The sequence below is a fragment of the Danio rerio genome, chromosome 3, assembly GCF_049306965.1.
Source record: "Danio rerio strain Tuebingen ecotype United States chromosome 3, GRCz12tu, whole genome shotgun sequence".
NCBI lineage: Eukaryota > Metazoa > Chordata > Actinopteri > Cypriniformes > Danionidae > Danio > Danio rerio.
In genome coordinates, this window is record NC_133178.1 from 2,125,892 (window position 1) to 2,146,954 (window position 21,063).

The window sequence follows — 21,063 nt, forward strand, 5'->3', positions numbered from 1 at the left end:
ACACCTGACTCAGCTCATTAGCAGAGACCACAGCACCTCACACTGAAGCTGCGGCCACACAAGAGTTTGGCTGTTTTCTCAATATGCATTCCTCAGCAGTCAGTTCCTCAGCAAGTTCAGTTCCAATACTCAAGAACGCAAGAACAGAGGACATGTGAAACTTTCTGCATGTCTTCTTGGTATCGAGGACTCACCGATGCAGACTTGAGCACTGATCTTGCTTCAGAAGTCCTAGAAGTCATTACGACTGGAGGTGGGAAGCGCAGCACTTTGTTTAGATTAATTTAAAGCTCAGAGATATCAGTTATTTATCTCAGGAGTTTCCCTAAATAAAACGGTGAATACATCACCATGGACATCTTAATAAAGGGATAAACACATTAAGGGTGTTTGTTTGCTGTAATTCATATTAAAATATGTTTTATTTGTATTGTGCAACGCATATTTATAATGTTTTTAAGCAGAGTATAAATTTTGAATAGGAGAAAAACAATAAATCGCTAAATAATGAACGCTGTATTGTTTAAATCATTTTCCATTTAAAATGTGTGAAGGAGGGGAGGCAGTGTTGCAGTAGGTAGTGCTGTCGCCTCCCAGCAAGAAAGTCGCTGGGTCGCTGGTTCGAACCTTGGCTCAGTTGGTGTTTCTGTGTGGAGTGCTCCGGTTTCCCCCACAGTCCAAAGACAAGCATACAGGTGAATTGGGTAGGCTAAATTGTCCGTAGTGTATGAGTGTGTGTGTGAATGTGTGTTTGAATGTTTCCCATAGATGGGTTGCGGCTGGAAGGGCATCCGCTGCGTAAAAACTTGCTGGATAAGTTGCCGGTTGATTCCGCTGTGGCGACCCCGGATTAATACAAGAACTAAGCCGGCAAGAAAATGAATGAATGAATTGAAATTGTTAGGTGACAGTATGTATTTAAACTAAATCTGACTTAATTTGCACCATTTAATTGAAACGTTTAATTTTAGTTAGCTTTACGTCAAATTGGAATTGACAATCTTAAAACCATCCATATCATTCTGCCTCTCATCTCAGATGGGATGTCGCCAAATCAAAAGCATGGGCAAACTTTGGGGCTACCACGAGCCCTAGTTTTAGCATCTCTACTTTACAATGACCTATACATATTATTTTATTAAAGCAAATTTTTATTAAACTAAAAAATGTATTAAACTAAAAACTAATACATCTAAAAAGCTTTATTTTTATTTCATGGCACCTTTAGGACTGTCTTGTGTGAGTGGGCTGTGGGCAGAGCGCCAGTGCTGCTGTCTGCTACTGAGCTGAATCAGGTGTGTCTCGTTAGTGAAGTCTATATTTGTGCAGTGTTGACGTTTCTCCAGCATTGTTGGAGCTCTGTTATCCATGATTTGTGGATTGTAGCAGTCATTGTGCAGAGTTTCTGAAGGAGAAACCCTTGGATGATTGTTCATCATGGCTGTGACGGAGATCAGTGTTTGGAAATGGCTCAATCTTGTCCTTTTCCTCTGTTTCATTGTTGGTGTCAAGATTTCTGACACCCTTGCTGTTGAAGTCCCAAAACCAATGGGACCAGACTCTGGGCCGTACTATTAACTAGCCTTTAAACCCATTCTGTATGTAGTGGTGGGCAAAGCGAGGCTTCATGAAATACTGAAACAGTCAAAGCAAATGTGTCGTAGTTTTGAAACCATTCAAAACCCGACTCTATGGTGACACTAAGTGGTTATTTGTGTTGCACTGAAACGGTTTCAGCAAAGAACAGTTGAGCAACTTGAGGTATTAAACCCTGCTTTGTAAAATTTAACTTTGAAATGATATAGTGAAGTGGTTAAGGTTTCTGGCTACCATCTGGGGATAGTGGGTTTGAATCCAGGCTGATGGAGCTTTTTCGAAATCCTTTAAAATTAGTTGGTAACGCTTGTTCTTGTATCGCATTTTTTCAACATTGGTCTGACATCTGAAGTACTTTGTGAAAACTTGTCTTGTTTTGGTCATAAAACAGGGTTGTTGCCAGATCAGAAACAGTTGTGGCCTGAAGTTACCAATAACTATTTATATAATTCATTAAATTTCCCATTTATTGTTTCATTAACGTCTACCTAAACCCAACAGTACTGTAAAAATATTAATTATTGTTTAAGTGTTACAAAAATATGCTAAATTTATGGCAACTTCCGCAGCTGTATCCTATCTAGACTACACCATAAAACAGAAACATGATTACCCTGCTGAAAAATCCAGCCTAGGCTGGTTGGCTGGTTTTAGCTGGCCGACCAGGCTGGTTTTAGAGGGGTTTTGGCCACTTCCAGGCTGGTTTTCCAGCCTGGTCTTTGCTGGTCAGGCTGGGAGATGACCAGCTAAAACCAGCTTGACCAGCCTAGCCAAGCTGGGAGTCCAGCCAAAACCAGCTATATCCAGTTTAAACCAGGCTGGTTTAGCTGGATTTGGCTGGTCATTTTCCAGCCTGGCCAGCTAAGACCAGGCTGGAAATAGCTGGAAACCAGCCTGGAAATGGCCAAAACCCCTCTAAAACCAGCCAACCAGCCTAGGCTGGTTTAAGCTGGATTTTTCAGCAGGGTAATGCATAAAACCATGATTTCGAAGTATTTGTACAAGTCGGGATTCAAACCCAAATGTTATTTGAAGCACCGTAACTGCGTGCACGCGCACAGTCCACTAGACCGTATAAGACAGATGTGTTTTCTGACCCTGGCAGTCTCTGAACGCTTGTCAACTGATCGATGCTTTGAATCGCTTTAGTCACGTGACTTGGGTGTTTCGCATCATGCTTCAGTGCAGTGTTTCGAAACACTTGCGCTTCGGGATCTTGACACTGTCGAAACGTCAATTTCACGTCAGCCATCCCTACCTGTATGTAGTTTCTGTAATTTTCTGACTCTTCTGAAGTATGCAAGTACCTTCTGTTTGCAGATATTTAAGTGAACATCCTTAAAAACCATGCTAATGCAAATATTTCAGCACCCCAGGTTGCCTTAGTGGAAAACAGTGTATTTCCTTTCTGATGAAGGCTCGCAATGTAAGCTGAAAATGTGACCTCTGGAGAACCGCAGCAGCCTCTCATAATTAATATTCTGCGGATATCAAATATTGCAAATGTAAACCTGTGGCCAACAGATTCCGGACATGCTTTTAAGATCTAGCCTTTCTCTGCAAACTGGTGTTGGCAGTCTGGCATCAAATTATACTCCAAATATGAAGTTTAGCAAACCCAATGAGCATTCGGTGAGATTGTTTTGATGCAGTACCAAACTTTACCACCACACTTAATTGGTGACCGTATTGATCTTATTCGTTAATGATTAAGTGCTCTCGTTTTTCTGATCATAGAATTTTCAATTGAGTCGCGTCTGGGAGAAATGATTGGGAATGAGTAATGTCAGAAAATGGTAAAACGACTTGCTCTACTAACAAGTGTTTGCACAACTATACAGACCAGGTATAATAATATAAGAAAATGGAAGTTTGCTAAATCAAACAGCATTTGTTTTAGCATCACTAAATATGGGAGTAAATGAGGCTTAAAAAGGGTCCAATGGCTGCGCCCGGTCATATGAAGGTTAAGATCACCACTTTTTCATTATTTATAACTGCTTTAATAAAATGAACTGTAATTGTCATACTTTTGTAAAGGTCCACATACAAGTCTGATGACTGAACTAACAGTATGAATGAAGCTTAAATGTGTGTTTGCCTTTTCAGCACATGTGAACAGATTTTTACTTGTTAAATTTTTAAAATTTGTTTCCAACTCAATTTAATCTGACTCCAATTTATAAAAATTTAGATTTCGATTCATCCAATTAGATCTGATCACCTTAAAGGTCGTGATTGGGTCTATTTTAGTTTGAGTAATCTAAAAAATCCTTATTTTTCAGTTAATGGTTTATTTACCTTAAGTCGCTTGGAGTCAGTATGCTGGCCAGCTCCATCTGCTCACGGACACATCCTTGCCAGTTCCGGTTCTTGGACAGGATATACCTGAACTAATTTCCTTTAATGTTAGGTCACCTGTATGCTGGCTCATACTTAAAGAAAGGTTGATTTAGCCCCTAGATTATATCATACCAAGTCCGTGATTGTCAGAATCAACAGGTCTCTAATGCTGTGCCCATGCTCCATCCATTGAGCCTGAATGTATGACTAATCCTGGTCGTAGTCTGCGGAAACATCAGCCTAAACAATCTACTAGATTTAAATGTTTTCAGGAGATATTAGAGTTAAACAAGAATCTTACATTTATTTATCAGGCAAAGATTTTCCCTTCCAATTCACATAACTAAACAAAATAAGCCAATCAAGAGTGTACAACATGCATTCCTCAAAGAGACATTAAAGGGTTGTAGATAAATACCGGACCATGTAGAAATCCATTACAGCATCTAAGTCCTGATGGAGAGCTCAGACTCAACTCTGCAACGGTGTGTCCTGGCTGCAGAATCCAACAAACACTTCTGCACCCTTTGCCTAAATCCTCAAATCATCAAATTCAAGACAACAAAAGCTTTACCAAGACTCTTGCCTGGTCATGAGTTGATGAAGACCATTTTCCCTGGAGTGGAGCATCTGGCAAAGATCTTATTAAAACCCAAATTAATTGATATAAGGGAGATTATAATATTACAGTGAAATTAAGACCATTTTACCAATCGAGACTACCTGAACAACTGGTTTTCTTGCTGATCTTCTCCGATCACAAAGTTTTAATACTTGACCATTCTCAAGGTCTTGCTCATATGGAGTTCCATAACATTTTCAGGATTTGATATTATGGAGAGATATAGCCATCCATACCTTTCCTGCCACCAGTTTCTATCAGTTTTTCATCTGTTTTGCATCTACACTGCTGTCATAAAGAAATGGTAAGAGTGCTTTTTAATATCTTTTATATTTTATACAAACAAACAAAACCCAAACACGGTCAAGTTTATTTAGGATTCCATATCTTTAGCAATGTATAGTTTATATAACTGGATAGTACGTTCATTCAAGATCAAGTGAAATCTCTCTTCTGACATTAAATATTGATGTGGTCCCAATGGAGGAAAATATAGTAAAAATACTATTAGAAAAATGTTAAATATGAAAAACATGCATTGCATCATTGTGACCGTATCGACTTCCATATACAACCTTGTGCATTCTTTAAAACCCTGTCATACATGATAGGAATTTACCAATTGATTTTGTGCAAAATGGTAAACCACAATCTGAGATTGGAATCCTTTCAAATGGTCTAGTTTGTTAACATTAGTCCAGGAGTCTGGAGTAAGGTTATTTGGTTTTTAAATATTTAATGTTAAAGTGGACTGAAGCATCCTATTTTTCTTTTGTTCCTAGACCTTGATAACAAAAAATACATGTTTATAGCTGGCCATAATGCTTCCTGAAGTTTAACTTTTTATCCCTGCTGTTTTAGCTGGTCTGAACTTGACCAGTTTAGATAAGGCTGGAAGCCTCGTCTTCATTTTTTTTTCTTTTCTCTTTGTTTTCTCTAATATGACCAACTAATGAGTCAATATTCCATGTCACTGAACCAAATAAAACTTATTATGCTGATTTATTCCTGCTAAAAATGATCACATTGTTGTCTTTAGGGCTGCACTTACCACTACTCCCAAGTACATGTAGACTAGGGCTTCTCAGACTCAGTCCAGGAGTGCTGGTGTCCTGCAAGTTTTAGCTTCCATGCCGGTGTGTTGAGGCAACTTGATGTTTCTAGAAAGTCAAGAAAGCTTGATTTAGTTAGCCCAGGTATGTCTGATCGGGGTTGGTGCTAAACTTTACCGGACCTCAAGGATCGAGATGATTGAGAATCCCTGGTGTAGGCCCTCCTTTTGCACCAATACAGCATCAGATGGTCTTGAGAATGAGATGCAAGTCCTGCACAGTGGCTAGAAGGTTTTTGAGCCATTGTTTCAGAATAGTGTCCAGGTCACTGCGTGATGCCAGTAGAGGGGAAAAATGACTTTACTGATTTTGCTGCTCGAACTCCCCAGAGTAGCTCAATATTTCAATCTGGTGAATGCAGGCCATGGGAGATGTTGACTTCACTTTAATATTCATCAAACCACTCTGTTACCAGTCTTGCTATGTGTATCGCTCTTGTCTTGATGTATGGCGCTGCTTTCAGGGTACAATGTTTGACCCATTGGGTCACATGGTCATCTAGAATGGTTGGGTAGTCCTTGGCAGTGACTCAACAATCTAGCACAAGTATTGGACCTACGGAATGCCAAGACAGTACAGCCTATTAATGAAGACTGGCCAATTTGGTGTTTGAGGTTATGTGGCTAAACTTGAGCAGCCTGGTGGCCAGTGTTTTCCGTTGTCCAACCACTGTATTTTTAGGTTACTAAACCATATTCGGTAGTAGATTTAACTGGAACACCTTTTCATCAATGTCTCCAGCATGGCTACACCTATGGGGAACTGATCCAATCTTGACTTAACTCTGTTTTCCCGCAGGCTCTTCTTGGTGACGTTTCCTTCACTGATTGAGTCTGACACTGAAGCTAAACTGTGCGCTAGTCTTCTGAAGCCCAAAGGGAGTGTCACAATGACCATTTCTCTGGTCGATGAGAAAAGCACCGAAATTCAACTTGTGCAGCAGACGTCCGGGAGGAAGTTTCACAGATGTTTTCATTTCCAGGTTTGAGTTTTTCTTGTAATAGTTGTAGTTTTCCTCAGTTTAACATCCACCAAAAACCAGTTCTCCCCAAACATGTATAATATCTAATACCTAATATCGTTGCTTGTGTTGAACAGAACGTATTCAGGTTTAAGTTGAGGAAATGGGAATTTCTAGGTAAAATATCCACTTTATTGGTTCTCTGCAGGCTCCTCAAGTAAGTGGAGATTCAGTGCAGACTGTGAGGGTGGTCATTCAAGGACAGTCCTTCAAAATGACTGAAGAGAGTAAAGTTATGTTCAGGTCTTACCTGCCGCTGACCTTCATCCAGACAGACAAACCGCTCTACAATCCAGGACAGAGGGGTGAGCTGTGAGAGCTTTATCAGAGTATTAGTGAAGAACCTCTAATAAGAGGTTCATTTAGCAAAACAAAATTATATCTATTTAGAACCCAAATGATGGTTATGTTGTGTGAATATGCCGCCTCATCAGTACAGTCTAACAGGTGCTTTATCAACTTTTTTTCTTTTTTTTTTTTTTTCCCTCTCTTTCCCGCCCACAGTTAATTTCAGAGTTCTTACAATGAGTGATACATTTGTGCCCCAAGACCAAATGGTAAGATCTTTATTTTTCTGGTTCCCTACAGCTTTTCAAACATCATTGGCTAATGGTAACCTTTTTGTCTTTCAGTACAGTCTGGTGGTGGTGGAGGTGAGAACTGGTATTCATGGTTCGGTGCAGAAATGTTTTTTTTTTTTTTTTTTTTTTTCTTCCCTTTTTTAAAATTTGTGCTGTTAATTTCATTAGGACAATAACAAGATCCGGATTCGTCAGTGGACCGACATTTCCTCCACAAACTGGATACTGGAGCTTTCTCATGTTTTAGACAAAGAAGCTCAGGTTGGGACGTACACACTAAAGGCTTATATTGGCGATCGAACTATCTCCCAGAGTTTTGATGTGAAAAAATATGGTGAGTCTTGATGTCGTCATCTTCAACTGTACTACAGCAGATCTGAGGTCTTACAGCTCTTTGTGGTTTAGTTTTGCCCAAGTTTGACATGACCCTGAACACACCGCAGACGTATAATGTTGCAGATGTGGGACTGAAGGTTGAAGCTTGTGCAAAGTGAGTGAAGCCTGTAGTTTTTTTTTAGTAATGCTTCATTTGTGGTGTTTCTGATTTTATTCTTGCTCCATTCTCAGATACACGTATGGGCAGCCTGTCCCTGGTCAAGTGTCTGTGAACCTGTGCCGTCAGCATTTTACCTTCATTCAAGATCCTAAAGTGACCATTTGTCTGAATGAAACTGCTTTGGTATGAGTGACCACTGTACACCGAAGGTCCATAGTCACCAATATCTCAAGGCTAAAAGCAGCTCCTAACTTGCCGATTTAGGAAATCCTGAATTACAGGCTTTTTATATTATTTTTATTATTATTATTATTATTATTATTATTATTATTATTGCTTCTACTATGACGAAGCTTGTTATAAGAGAACTAACCTGGTGATGTATATTAGTTTATAGTTTGGTCACAACTGCTATCATAAAACAAGCTGCTGAAAATAATTATATATATATATATATATATATATATATATATATATATATATATATATATATATATATATATATATATATATATATATATATATATATACACACCAATGTGACTAATCAGTTTAACCATTTTGCTACCAGATGGACGACACCGGCTGTACCTCTCTAACATTCAGTACATCAACATTTTTTGGCACCAGTTTGGAGAGTAGCCTGCAGAATTCCTTCGTTGTTAATGTCAACATCACTGAGCAGGGAACAGGTAAACTACAGGTTGAGTTCAACGTGCTGTTTTTACTTTGCCTTCATATTTGTTTTCCCTTCCAGATGTTGTCATGTCAAAATCCGCAACGGTGTCGATTACATATGAAGTTGGCAAGGTCACATTTGTGGATCTCCCAAAGTTCTATGATTATGGGTCAACGATTAATGCAAAGGCGAGTTGAGATTCATCACTTGTTGCAGGAGTCTCCTTTATTTGGTTTCCTTTCAAAGGTGGTGCGGTTGACTTAAAACATTCCATATATTTATCAAACCAGTTTTCCGCTTGAATGTGGAGTTACCTCACTTGTGTTGAGCAAATTTCAACTAATTCCAATCATGGTAATTGCATTGCGAAATTCTGTTCATGCAGAAGTTCACCTATGTTTGCATTGACCAAGTAATCTACTCGATTGAACTTAATGCTTCGTTCTCTCCCTAAACAGATCTCAGTGTCTGATTTCAATGGCAACGCAATCAGTAACAAGGTAGTCTATCTGCTGGACCGCGGCCAGTGGAGACCCAAAGTGCTCTTCAATGTGACCACAGATGAAAGTGGACTTGCAGAATTCTCCCTCAACACCACTAATTTTCCTAAAGCGAATCTGTACCTTGTGGTATGACTTATTGCTAATTGAGCATTCCTATTTTTTCCATCAAGTTATTAATTTTTTTTTTTTTTCTTCCTCCCTCAGGCAAGTGTAATTCCTCAGCTTTGGTTTAATGATAATTCACCACACTTCACAACAGATTCACAGGTGGTTCAGCTTTCCCAAACTGCTGCTCCTGACAACCCAACCTATAGTGATCTGTCTATAGTGAGTCTACAGCAGCCGCTTAAATGTGGCACCACTTATCCAGTGACTGTCAAGTACACATTTGTTGGAGAGACTGGCGACTACAGTGCTGACATCATCTATATGGTAAATAGATTTCATTTGTCTTTGTTGGTCCGTTTGTTTGGTATTCATTTAGTGGTCTGTCAGGTCATGTCCAGAGGAGTGATCGTTCTGCATGGGTTTAAAACCGTTCAAGCTTGGGCTTCTGACACCCTCACGACTGGCACGGTGACGTTTGATCTCCCAGTCCATGCAAAGATGGCTCCGATGGTTCAGATTCTAGTCTTTAGTGTTCTGCCCAGTGAGACTGTAGTGACTGGTAGTGCATCGTTTGACACTGAGAAGTGCTTCTCAAACCAGGTATCTGTAAATCTAGTTGTCTTGTGGGGAGTGTGACATGTCTTTCATTGAGCTTGTCTGTTTGCAGGTTTCTCTGCAGTTCTCTCCTGCTACAGCGGTTCCTGGTGAGGGAAGTATTTTGACCGTCTCCGCTCAAGCTGGATCTCTGTGTGGCCTCAGTGCTATAGATCAGAGTGTTCTGATCATGCAGTCAGGAGGACGTCTGAGCGCAGAGGCGGTAACTGATTCGCTTTTTTTTTTTTTTTTTTACTTTGAGCACAATCTGATGCTTTTTCATCCAAGATCAAATCAATTTTAACAATCTTAATTTCCAAAGCAAAAAAAAAAAAAGTTCCACAAAAACTAATAACTACTAAATAACTACTTTATGCAAAACATCCATGACTAAACGTAAAAAAATAAATATATATATATATATATATATATATATATATATATATATATATATTGCAAATTAAAAAATTAACTGGGTAAACTTGAGTTGAATTGACTGAGGTCTCCTGGTTTGGTCTTTTTCAGATGTTTAACTTGCTCCCAGTGCGCTCCTTATCTGATTATCCACCTGGTGTTGAAGATCAACAGAACTGCCTGAATGTTCGACCTCTTCGAGATGTGCCAACAGATCAAGCTTATAACACCTTTAAGGTAAAACTAATATATAATTTTAATTATTTTTTTTTTTTTTTTGGAGGGGGGTGGGAATTTATCTCTTTTCAGATTTGAAACCTGTAATTTTGGCTGTTCTAATGTAAATGCAGGATGAAAAACTATTTAAATTCAGAATATAATTGTTTATTAATTTAACCTGTAACAGATTTCTTCATGTAAATAAAAAAAGCCAAATTACAGATATGGAACATTATTATAATAATGATAATAATAAAGTATTGAATACAAACAATTGTACTAATTGCAGGGCTGGACTGGGACAAAATCCTGGCATTTTGAGCCAGAATGTCCCAATACATCAATCAAAATGCTCCCCATCTGTGCACGCCCTTGAATGTTTACCAACTCCCTTTCTATAAAAGCACAAAAGCCATATATAGGAAATAACGAGAGTTGACAAATTGAATTTTTTTTTATTTTTTAATGTATATTATAATCCACACTGGAAATGTGGGTGCCTGTGTTTTGAGGGAGCCTAATAAATAATGAACATGACAAACTGCCTGCTGACGCAAATAAAATAAAGAAATAATAAAAGCAATGTGTCAAACCCTTAAAAAAATGTAACTCTACAATGAAACCTCAAACGTAGCTAAAAGATTGTACATAGTCAATCAAATGAACTTAATTAAAATGTAATTCGTTTGGGCACGAACAACAGAACTAAATGTAAAAAAAAAAAAAAAAAAAAAAAAAAAAAAAAAGTTAGTTGCTCACTAGTTTGGTTATTATAATGATATTTATACATGACCATATTGTTATAAATATTATTGTCAATATGCGCCTACATCATGCTGACAATCAAACACAATGTCATTATCTTTTTTTTTTTTTTTTTTTTAAATTTGCATCTTAATGCACGACTGACACTCCTCAGAGCTTGAAGCATTTAATCTTTATAATTTGTAAAACAAAGACTTGCAGGTTAAGGAAACAGCATAGGAGGAAGTTGCAGCGTGCTGTGATGGATTTAAGTAAAAAAAAAAGTGTATTTGTATGGACTGATGGGTAACTAGATAGAATAGACGGGAATATATTGATCTGGGCAATTTTAACATGCACACCTGTTGCATGCTGACACAGAGCCCAAAATGCAAGTTTGTGATTTGGGTCGGCTCAATGTCAAAGAAAAGATCCAATGGGCTGCAGATTGTCACACGGCCGCTCTGAAAGTAACATATGTCTTTTCCAGACGGAGCGTCACAGCTCACAGGATCGTCAATCTCTTAGGCAGAAAAACATGACAGTCTTAGTGTTTTATGGGCCGATCAGATCATTAGCTGATCAGCCCGGCCCAAAAAGTACGTCGGCCCAGCAGGAAACTGCCCAGTCTGACAAATAACCAGTCCGCCCCTGGCCACAACAGGGAAAAAAAACTGCAACTGCGTTAATTGCGTTTATTTTTTTACGCGTTAAATATTTCATTTAATCGCATGTTAAAATACAAATTTGACAGCAAAATTTGTATTGATCAAATATTTTAATAGGGTGTGGGGATTAAGACTGCAACAAATCTGCCGGTTCGAGAACCTCCGTGCCTGACATACAGAGGGCTGAGCTACTATCGCAACTTCCCGGGTGGTATGTCCGATTTAGTTGATTTTTAAAATTTGCCAGTTGTAACACCAAAAGTACAAGTTTTTAAAAAGTTTTGCTTTTAACTAATTTGAAACCTCTCTCTCTCTCTCTCTCTCTCTCAGTTTTGTATTCACCAGTAGAATCTTCTGATCTGGTTCTGAATGCTCCTGTACCTGTAGAACTAGGAGAACTTGTTAGAGGTGACAGTGGTTCCCCTGCTGTGACCATCAGGACTTACTTTCCAGAAACCTGGATTTGGCAACTTGTTACTGTGGGGTTGGTGGAACTTGTATTTATACAATTAATAATAGTTTTTTGTGTGTGTGTAAAATAAATAAGGTGTGTGTGTGTGTGTGTGTGTGTGTGTGTGTGTGTGTGTGTGTGTGTGTGTGTATTTCAGAGACTCTGGGTCCACGTCAGTTCCCCTCACAGTTCCTGACACAATCACTGCATGGGACACCGAGGCCTTCTGTCTAGCCTCCAGTGGTTTTGGTCTGGCTCCACCAGTTCTGCTGACTTCCTTCCAGCCCTTCTTTCTGGAGATCACCCTGCCTTACTCCATAATCCGTGGGGAGATTTTAAATCTGAAGGCCACTGTCTTTAATTATCTGCCCCAATGCATCAAGGTGTGGGTTCATGTAATCTATATGCAAATACTATTACCCCTTACTTTGAAAAGAAACTTCCTCTTAAAACTAACCAGTCTTTGGGATCTGATTGCTTTATCCCACTGTAGAAGTAACTCCAGGATGACCAGTTTCTAATACTTCGAGAAGAGTAAATGCATTACTATCAAGATTGTTTGCTTTGAGTGCTTCAAGTATTAACTGAAAATAACCTACAATTTGTTGGTTTTAAGCTTAAAATAGTGTAAGACTTCAACACAATCTTAATCACCATGAAAATGGTTACAGAAGCCATCATTACTTTTGAACAAACTGCTTACACTTGTGGTAATGGATCCTTGTGTCTAATGCTTTTCACAATCAGGTTCAAGTGACTCCAACACCATCCTCCAACTTCACTCTTAAATCCATTGGTCACTATTCATCCCATCTCTCTGCCAATGGGAGAAAGACCTTCAAATGGGATTTAACTGCTTCTGTTATTGGTTGGTTCTTGGCTGACTCCTTTTAAATGGAAGGTGTATGTGTGTGTGTGTGTGTGTGGGGGTGTTGCTCAATTGATTCTCTCTTGTGTAGGAACTATAAATGTGACCATCAGTGCCCAGGCCAGCCCATCAGAGCAATTGTGTGACAATCAGCTCGTGACCGTACCATCAAGAGGACACACTGACATCGTCACTCGAAGTCTGCTGGTTCTGGTAAGTAACTAATAAATTAGAAAGTGGAGCTTATGGTGGTTATTTCTTTCTCCTTTTTTCCCCTCTTCCTCTAGGCTGAAGGAGTAGAAAGGACCTTCATCCGGAATTGGTTACTCTGTCCAAAGGGTTAGTTCAATCTAAATATATGACCACTAGAGATCCAAGTCCTGTCAGCTGATCAGTTGTTTGATTCACAGGAAGCATTCTTTCAGAGAACGTGAAGATCACATTTCCAACAAAAGTCATCCAGGGATCAGCCAGATGCTCCGTATCGGCCATAGGTAAAGTTTCCTAAAAGGATACTACATGACACTACTGTAGGGCAGCGCAGACGCGTTTTGGTAATCATACTTTAAGCAGCAGTTACTTGTTTTACACAATGAATGCCTGCCATCATGGATTAAATCTTCTTCTTAAACTCTGACAAACTTGTAACACGAGTCTGCTGATCTTGGAATATTTGTTAACGGTGTCCGCCTGATGTTATAAACCGGTCAGCTATGAACGTTTTTACTCGGACAATTTTCTTATTAAAAAAATGCTGCAAACCTGGAGATTGCATGCAATTCAATCCCTGATGTGCTTGTCTGCTTCCACTAATTCTGTGATCAAACCTGGACCTTAACCGCTGTGACCGTGTAGATCCAGGTATTCAGTTCCAGTAGCAGTTTTGATCTCTTAACAAGGATTCCAAATCAAGTCTGATTCAGTGAGGAATTTCACAGCCATTGAGTCTTAGGACACTGATTTTCCAGTTAACTTGGTTTTTTTTTATTGTCTTAGGGGACATCATGGGTCGTGCACTGAAGAATTTGGCAAACTTGCTACAGATGCCTTATGGCTGTGGAGAACAGAACATGATCATTCTCGCTCCCAATATTTACACCCTGCAGTATCTGAAAGTAACTGCACAGCTCACCCCAGCCATCCAAGACACTGCCACAAGTTATCTTCTGAGTGGTATGACTAAAATCTCAGGGTTTAGAGCAAGTCTAAAGCATTCCAACCTGTATAAGTGGGTATTCTCAATGTGCTTCCTAATCAAATTTTGGATGTTTGGACTGGAACAGGTTATCAAAGAGAGCTGAACTACAGGCACAGCGACGGTTCATTCAGCACTTTTCCTTATTCACCATCCAATACATGGTGCGTGTCCTGCAGTTCAAGTATTGATCGATTTAAAGCAGTGTGTTTTTATTGCTTTTATTATTATTTTTTTTATACAGGTTGACTACCTTTGTCATGAGGACTTTTGGCCTAGCAAGGAACTTCACCTACATAGATCCCAATGTCCTTCAGAGCGCAAAGGACTGGTTGATTGGCACGCAGGGTTCAGATGGTTGTTTTGTGCAACAGGGGACTCTGTACCACAAAGACATGAAGGTATGCCACCTTTCTTCAAAGATTCTATAAACGAGGCTGATCTTGAAGATGCTGTTGTGTTTTAGGGTGGGGTTGATGATAACGTGACCATGACTGGCTACATCGTTGCATCAATGCTTGAAATTGGAGTTCCAGTCACGGTAAACTAACTAATTTTCCTTAAAGTACCCCAAACATTGACCTATCCATGTCATTAAACTGACTAAAGTTGACTCTCTTTCCTTCCAGGATCCTGTCATTACGAAGGCTCTGTCGTTTTTGAGGCCTCTTGTTGGGAATCTGGGAAACACCTATGTCACTGCTCTGCTCGCCTACACCTTCAGTCTGGCTGGAGAGACCAGCACTCGAGCACAGCTTTTAAATTCCTTGAGAAACACTGCCATTTCTGAAGGTAACTTATCCATAAAATTAAGTTAGACCTGTTTCTAATTGGATTTAGCGATGAGATTTCCTCTCCTTGTGTCCAAGGTTTTCTTGCTTAGAAAAACACTCCTTGTGTTTAGGTACTACTCTCCACTGGTCTCAGACTACATCTGGGGATACTCTGGCAGTGGAGATCAGTGCATATGTGCTGTTAGCGGTTCTAACTGTACAGCCTGTGACCACTGCTAATCTGGGCTATGCTAACCGCATTGTCAACTGGCTCGTGGCCCAGCAGAATCCCTATGGTGGTTTCTCCTCCACTCAGGTGAGTTCAGCTAGGAAATGATATCGTAATTCAGGCATGGTTTAACATTTGAACTAAAGGGCATTGTGTAACTTGTACTGAAACTTGTTTGATTACCTTGAAGCTCATCCTCTTACAAAAACTGCACTGCATTCAAGACACCTCTACCAAATAATATAAATATAGGATGTTTTCTAGTGAAATACAGATGCTGTGACTCCTGTGCTCAAGTTGCATGAGTTGCAGTGCTTAAAGGTTTAGTTTGTTTCCACTACTAGTCAAACTCTGGTACATCCCAAGCAGCTTAATTTGTGAGTGTTCTGAATTTAAACACCTCATGTAGCAGCTTCTTTTAAATCTTTGTTATTTTTTTTCTCGTTTAGGACACTGTGGTGGCACTTCAGGCCTTGTCTATGTATGCTGCACAAGTCTTCAGCTCTGGAGGCTCCAGCACCGTTACAGTTCAGTCCTCAGTGCCAGCAGGTGATGTGTTCAACTTTGACGTGACTCCCAACAACCGCCTGCTGTACCAGGAGAGTCCACTGAATAACTTTCCAGGCACATACAGTGTTGTAGCAGCTGGAGCTGCCTGTGCTTCTGTACAGGTGTGTGTGTGCTCGCTCATTTATGTTGGTGGATTGCTCGCATGGATTCATTGTCTTATTTTTATGCCCACAGGTTTTATGTTTCTACAACATCCCGACTCCTGTTAGAGTTTCTAAAACACTGAGTGTTGTTGCGAAGGTCTCTGGAAACTGCCAGGCTACACCAGTCAATCTGATGTTGACCTTTACGGCCAAGTAGGAACCACTTCCTTTGTTTTTGTACCAGGGCCTTTAAGGTTGCATGTACATTTTCAGAGCTTTTTGACCTCAAAGAACATTGTATGATCGCCTTTTTTTAAATTTTTTTATTTATTTAATAAAAATACCTCAATTTTTCAGATACACTGGTCCAAAACCAACTACTAACATGGTTTTGGTGGACATCAAGCTCTTGTCAGGATTCACTGCAGACACCTCACTGGTTGGTGTGAGTTTTCAGGTTGACTTTTTGGGATCCTTGAAACTACTTGCTGAGTGTTTTCTTTCTCACAGCTTGGATCTCCACCCAATTTCGCTCCGTTAGTGCAGAGGGTTGATTCTGAAGGTGATCATGTCCTCATCTATCTACAAGAGGTGAGACTGGAGTTTCTATTGAACACGCTACCTCAACTGTCAGGACTTAAGTCTAGTATTCACCAACTTTGACACATTAGCTTGCATTAGCATTTCTGGGTTTTAAGTGACCTCGCTCGCTCTCTTTTGCAGGTTCCCAAAGGTGTTCCAGTGACCTTCAGTATACAGCTAACACAGACTGTTGCAGTGCAGAATCTCAAGCCAGCGGTCATCAATATTTATGACTATTACCAGAGAAGTATGTTTGTCATATTTGAGATTTTATAATTGAGCTGAATGTCCTGTAGCTGGCACTCATGCTCTGCTTTCTTTTTTCAGGTGACAGTTTTGAGACCGCCTACAAGTCCCCCTGTCCATGATTGTTTCAGTTCTGACTACTGAATTTTGAGAATAAAAGTCCTTTTTATAAATGCATTTAAATGTTTTGACTCTTGTTTCCTAACTGCTAATTAACCTTGTGCTGATAAAATGCTTGAGCCCTGTTAATTGCTGTTCAAGTTATTTTGGTGCATACTCTTCAAAAGTAGTGCCAACAGTTCAGTGTTTTTTATTTTTATTTTTTATAATTTTTTTTAAATGTGCAACTTAGTTTTTGTATTGCCAAAGGAGTTATAAAGTTTACATTAAAATAAAAAAAAAACATGCATGAATAATGCACACTAAACGGTAGTACAAAAATATATACATGTAATTGAATAAAATAAATGATTGTTCAATATCACATTCAATACAACTTTCATTTAAATAATTCGGAATAAACTACATTAACAATCAACATTTTTAGGATGAAATGGTAAACAACCAGTATATTTACAATAGTGTGCAGCTGCATCACTGTTATGGTTTTCTTTCTTTTTGTGACGGGCATTAATGTATTGTGCTGCTAGGACACAGTCTCTCTCCCCACCCTGGAAATATTGAAGCTGTGTTTTATTGTCTGACTCTGGGTAAATGCTCAGTTTGGTGTAGAATGTTTCTCTTTGCTGATTAGTTTGTGCACCAGGTGAGTTTTCCCCCGTCTTCACCTCTGCCTGGGCACAGTGTGGACCAATGCGGCTCTCTTGGTTGCCAGTTCTGTCTGTATCGGCCCGTCTCTACAGTCAGACTGCGAGCGCTCCGTCTGTATTTGGCCATTGTTAATATACTCCTTTACTGCACTCAAATACATTGCTGAGCTATAATCTTTCTCTCTCTTGCAGATGGTATACAGTATTGCATTGGAAGTCGTCGTCTTAAATGCTGCTGTATTAATCTCATACACTAACCAGTACTCTAGGCTAGAGATAGTAATAAATAGATTTACTCAAAATAGATGAATACAGTACTGGTCATACACTTTCGACGGTCTCTTAAATATCCTTGTGTTTGTGAAGAATGAAGCATGCTAACTTGTGTGTAGTTAATCACATTAAGCAATCACAAAAAATCCTTGTGTCAAATTGATCTAGATGTTAACAGTACCACACTAATTTAAAGGTTGAGTTAATACAAGAAACTAAATTTAAGGACCAAACGAAATGTATAAATAAGTTAACTACTTGATCTCCAGTAATGGATTTTACAAAAGTGTTTTTTCTCGTTTTTCCTCTGGTGAAAGGTGTTCATGTGTCTGTAGTGATGTCTAAACAGTATAGGAAAGGATACACCATGAAAGTGTGACTGGTTTTGTATGTGCAATCAATGTGAGTGTCAGGAATCTAAATTGCCATCTAGTAAGTTTAGTTTCACTTTGGGCTGAACATGGAGAGAACATGCAAACTCCACACAAATGCCAACTGACCCAGCCGAGGCTCGAACCAGCGACCTTTTTGCTGTGAGCTTCCTACTGCACCACCGCTTCGCCTAATAATTGACAATACCTTAATAATGGCAGCACAAATGATTATTGCTATTGTTTTTCTTGGGGATGCATGGTAGCATGATCACCTCACAGCAAGGTCACAGGTCCAAGCCTCGACTGGGTCAGCATGCATGTTCTCCCCATGTCCGAGTGGGTTTCCTCTTCGGTTTCCACCACAAGTCCAAAGACGTGGTACAGGTGAATTGGGTAAGCTAAATAGTCAATAGTGTGTGAGTGCGTATGGATGTTTCAAAGTGATGGTTTGCAGCTCTGAGTACCCGCTCTGTAAAACATGTACAGGATTAGTTGGCGGTTCATTCCGCTGTGGCGACCCCAGATTAATAAAGGGACTAAGCTGAAAAGTAAATGAATAAGTTAATAATTTTTCTTTTATAGCACAAAATATTAAGACTACAGCTGCGATCACACTTGACTTTTCTCCCCATAGACTTTCATTCATACACACGAGCACTGCACAAGACATTTGGACACGACTGTCGGAATACACCCCCTTGTGGCAGCCGCACAGTATTTTCAGTGTTGTCATGCACCACGGAGGAGAAGCTGGTGTCTGAAATAAAGGAGGGCAAAAGCAAGAGCCTTAATTCTCTGTGCGTTTACATGGTTTAAAGAGCCCATATTATACATGAAATAGGGTCATATCCTGGTTGTAAGGGTCTCCAACAACAGTCTAATATGCATGCAAGGTCAAAAAACACTTTCATGGTCTTATAATCTGCATTTATTTTTAGCTAATTATCCCAGCGACTCCTGTATGAATAGTCCAGTGATTCATTTGTTCCCAAACCCCTCCTTAGCGCGGAGCTAATCTGCGCTGATTGGACCGATGACAGTCTGTCGCGATTGGTCGACTGCCTTCAGTCAGAGAGGGAAATGGCCAATAGCTAATCAGCAATTTAAAAAGTAATCACAGTTCATACACGCTCGATAGTGTAGACGTGGATTTTAGCTGCCACACTATGGCGAGTGGATAGTGCCACGGATAACCGAACGAAGGAGACAGTCGTGTACTCGCCATACCACACACACACAAAAACACACACACACCTCCGGATGACAACGCTCCCGCTTCCGCCCGCACCCGCCAGGTTTTAGCCTGAGAACCCGCTCCGTTTTCTGCCCGCCGCGCCCGGTCCCGCTAGAGCGGAGAACACAACCAAAAATCACCCAGTATACAGTCCAGACAGCCAAGCTGTCTGTATAAACACACACACAGCACCAAACACACAAAGCTCGTTCGTTCGTTCGTTCGTTCGTTCGCTCTCTCTCTCTCTCTCATACGCGCGCGTGCGCACTAACACACACACAAGCACCACGCAGACTCTTTCTTTCTAATTCGCATAGCAATATCCGTGATATTGCTAGACAGCCCGCTCCCGTCCCAAATTAAACCCGTTACCGACCGCTCCCGCGATTTATTCGGAAATTTATTCCCGCGGCTGTCCCCGCGCCAGATTTCTGCGGCGCGGGAATAAATTTCCGAATAAATCGCGGGAGCAGAACTCTAGCACGGAGCTCCATAAACAAACAGCACGCGTCGCGTTTTTAACGTGACTTTGCACGCGATAAGATAAAATATCCAGTTAACCTGATACAGTACACGCGGTTACAAGTAACAAATCACAACTAAATACATTTGCAAGCTAGAGTAAACGAGGCAACAACTTTAACCGCACGTACTTACACTTGAGAAATGGAAGAAACCCATCCTGACGTCCATCAGTTACTCTTTACTGATCCTTCCTTTAACAAACGCAGATGAAGTATTCTTTGTAGCATGTAGCTTCCAGAAGTTTCCAACTGCTTGGTTATAATGCTGATGTTTCATCTTTGGGTAGAGACTCAATATAATGTCCATCTGCAGTGTTACTTCAATCGACCGGCATGTTTGTGGGTGTGCGTGTGTTTGTGGGTGTGTGTGTGTGTCTGGGTTTCTGCGTCAGAGGGCGGGGCCTCAGGTTTGAAATCTCCCAGGTTTGCGCGTGCACGTGAATAACTTGGTTTCGTTCGTACGTCATGGCGAAACACCTAATGAGTCGGTATCAAGGCGACTCGTTTGAAGCACTATGAGTCGACTCTTTTATAGATGAATCAACCGTTTTAAACACTGTACTCTTACAGATTTAAGCCTTAGCTGGATACTTCACTTCACTTAGAGCTGTGTTACACACTACATGGAGGGGAATTTTCAAAAACCCATAATATGGGCTCTTTAATGGATGAATGAACACTAGAAACTCATAGACCTCTAAAATATTGGAGGGAATGTGGAGGCAACATTAAAACATATATTTTTTTTATTACTTTCTTACATTTATGAACAAAAAAGGTATTTTTTTTTAATATAGACTTTTTAATAATTCTAAAAATAACTAAATAAACTCATATTTCTCACCCTTACGCAGGTTACTGCGGTGCAAAGTACAAGCTTGGTGAACTCTGACCTGCGAAATCGCATCACTTGACTGCGTGAGACCAACCGAGGATCAAAACACTACCCCCCTGGACAGAAATTTAAAACATGGAGCAATCGCTCGCTTTTTTAAATGTCTAATAATCTTGTTTAATCCCGCCCCTTTCGCAATGCCGTACGACAGAATTTCACACACACAAACTCAAGTGTGACCGCAGCTTACTTTGTGTGAGTGGGCTGAGGGCAGAGCTTCAGTTTCTGCTAATGAGCTGAATCAGGTGTGTCTCGTTAGTGGAGTCTATAAATGAGCAGTGTTGAGGTTTTTCCTG

At 40.0% G+C, this 21,063-nt stretch overlaps 1 protein-coding gene across 2 annotated transcripts; it reads left to right on the forward strand.

The window, feature by feature from the left end:
- The first annotated feature begins 6 nt into the window (after positions 1-6).
- a2m3d (alpha-2-macroglobulin 3, member d) lies at positions 7-16,874 on the forward strand. Of its 2 annotated transcripts, none has more exons than XM_009299051.4 (34): positions 7-253; positions 6,472-6,655; positions 6,843-6,999; positions 7,199-7,251; positions 7,327-7,347; positions 7,444-7,609; positions 7,681-7,765; positions 7,843-7,954; positions 8,343-8,463; positions 8,529-8,638; positions 8,909-9,079; positions 9,158-9,385; positions 9,449-9,661; positions 9,729-9,878; positions 10,181-10,306; positions 11,818-11,911; positions 12,031-12,184; positions 12,309-12,534; positions 12,899-13,019; positions 13,111-13,232; positions 13,307-13,358; positions 13,430-13,513; positions 14,016-14,192; positions 14,303-14,378; positions 14,459-14,615; positions 14,681-14,755; positions 14,844-15,006; positions 15,119-15,303; positions 15,666-15,887; positions 15,961-16,082; positions 16,227-16,308; positions 16,380-16,460; positions 16,593-16,698; positions 16,779-16,874. In XM_009299051.4, the coding sequence occupies exons 2-34, from the start codon at positions 6,563-6,565 to the stop codon at positions 16,817-16,819; spliced, it is 4,146 nt and encodes a 1,381-aa protein (XP_009297326.3). In that variant the 5' UTR covers positions 7-253; positions 6,472-6,562; the 3' UTR covers positions 16,820-16,874. The 2 variants fall into 2 exon arrangements, with proteins under 2 accessions (XP_009297326.3, XP_073799915.1); XM_073943814.1 differs by lacking the exon at positions 7-253 and adding an exon at positions 1,348-1,568.
- Positions 16,875-21,063: the final 4,189 nt, after the last annotated feature.

What these genes read in the sequence shown, in the direction of transcription:
- a2m3d (XM_073943814.1), top strand. Translation starts at nt 1,438, where the DNA reads ATGGCTGTGACGGAGATCAGTGTTTGGAAATGGCTCAATCTTGTCCTT. An exon ending in GTCTGAATGAAACTGCTTTG is followed by an intron (nt 7,955 to 8,342) that starts GTATGAGTGACC and finishes TTTTGCTACCAG; the next exon opens with ATGGACGACACCGGCTGTAC. An exon ending in TTTAACTGCTTCTGTTATTG is followed by an intron (nt 13,020 to 13,110) that starts GTTGGTTCTTGG and finishes TCTCTTGTGTAG; the next exon opens with GAACTATAAATGTGACCATC.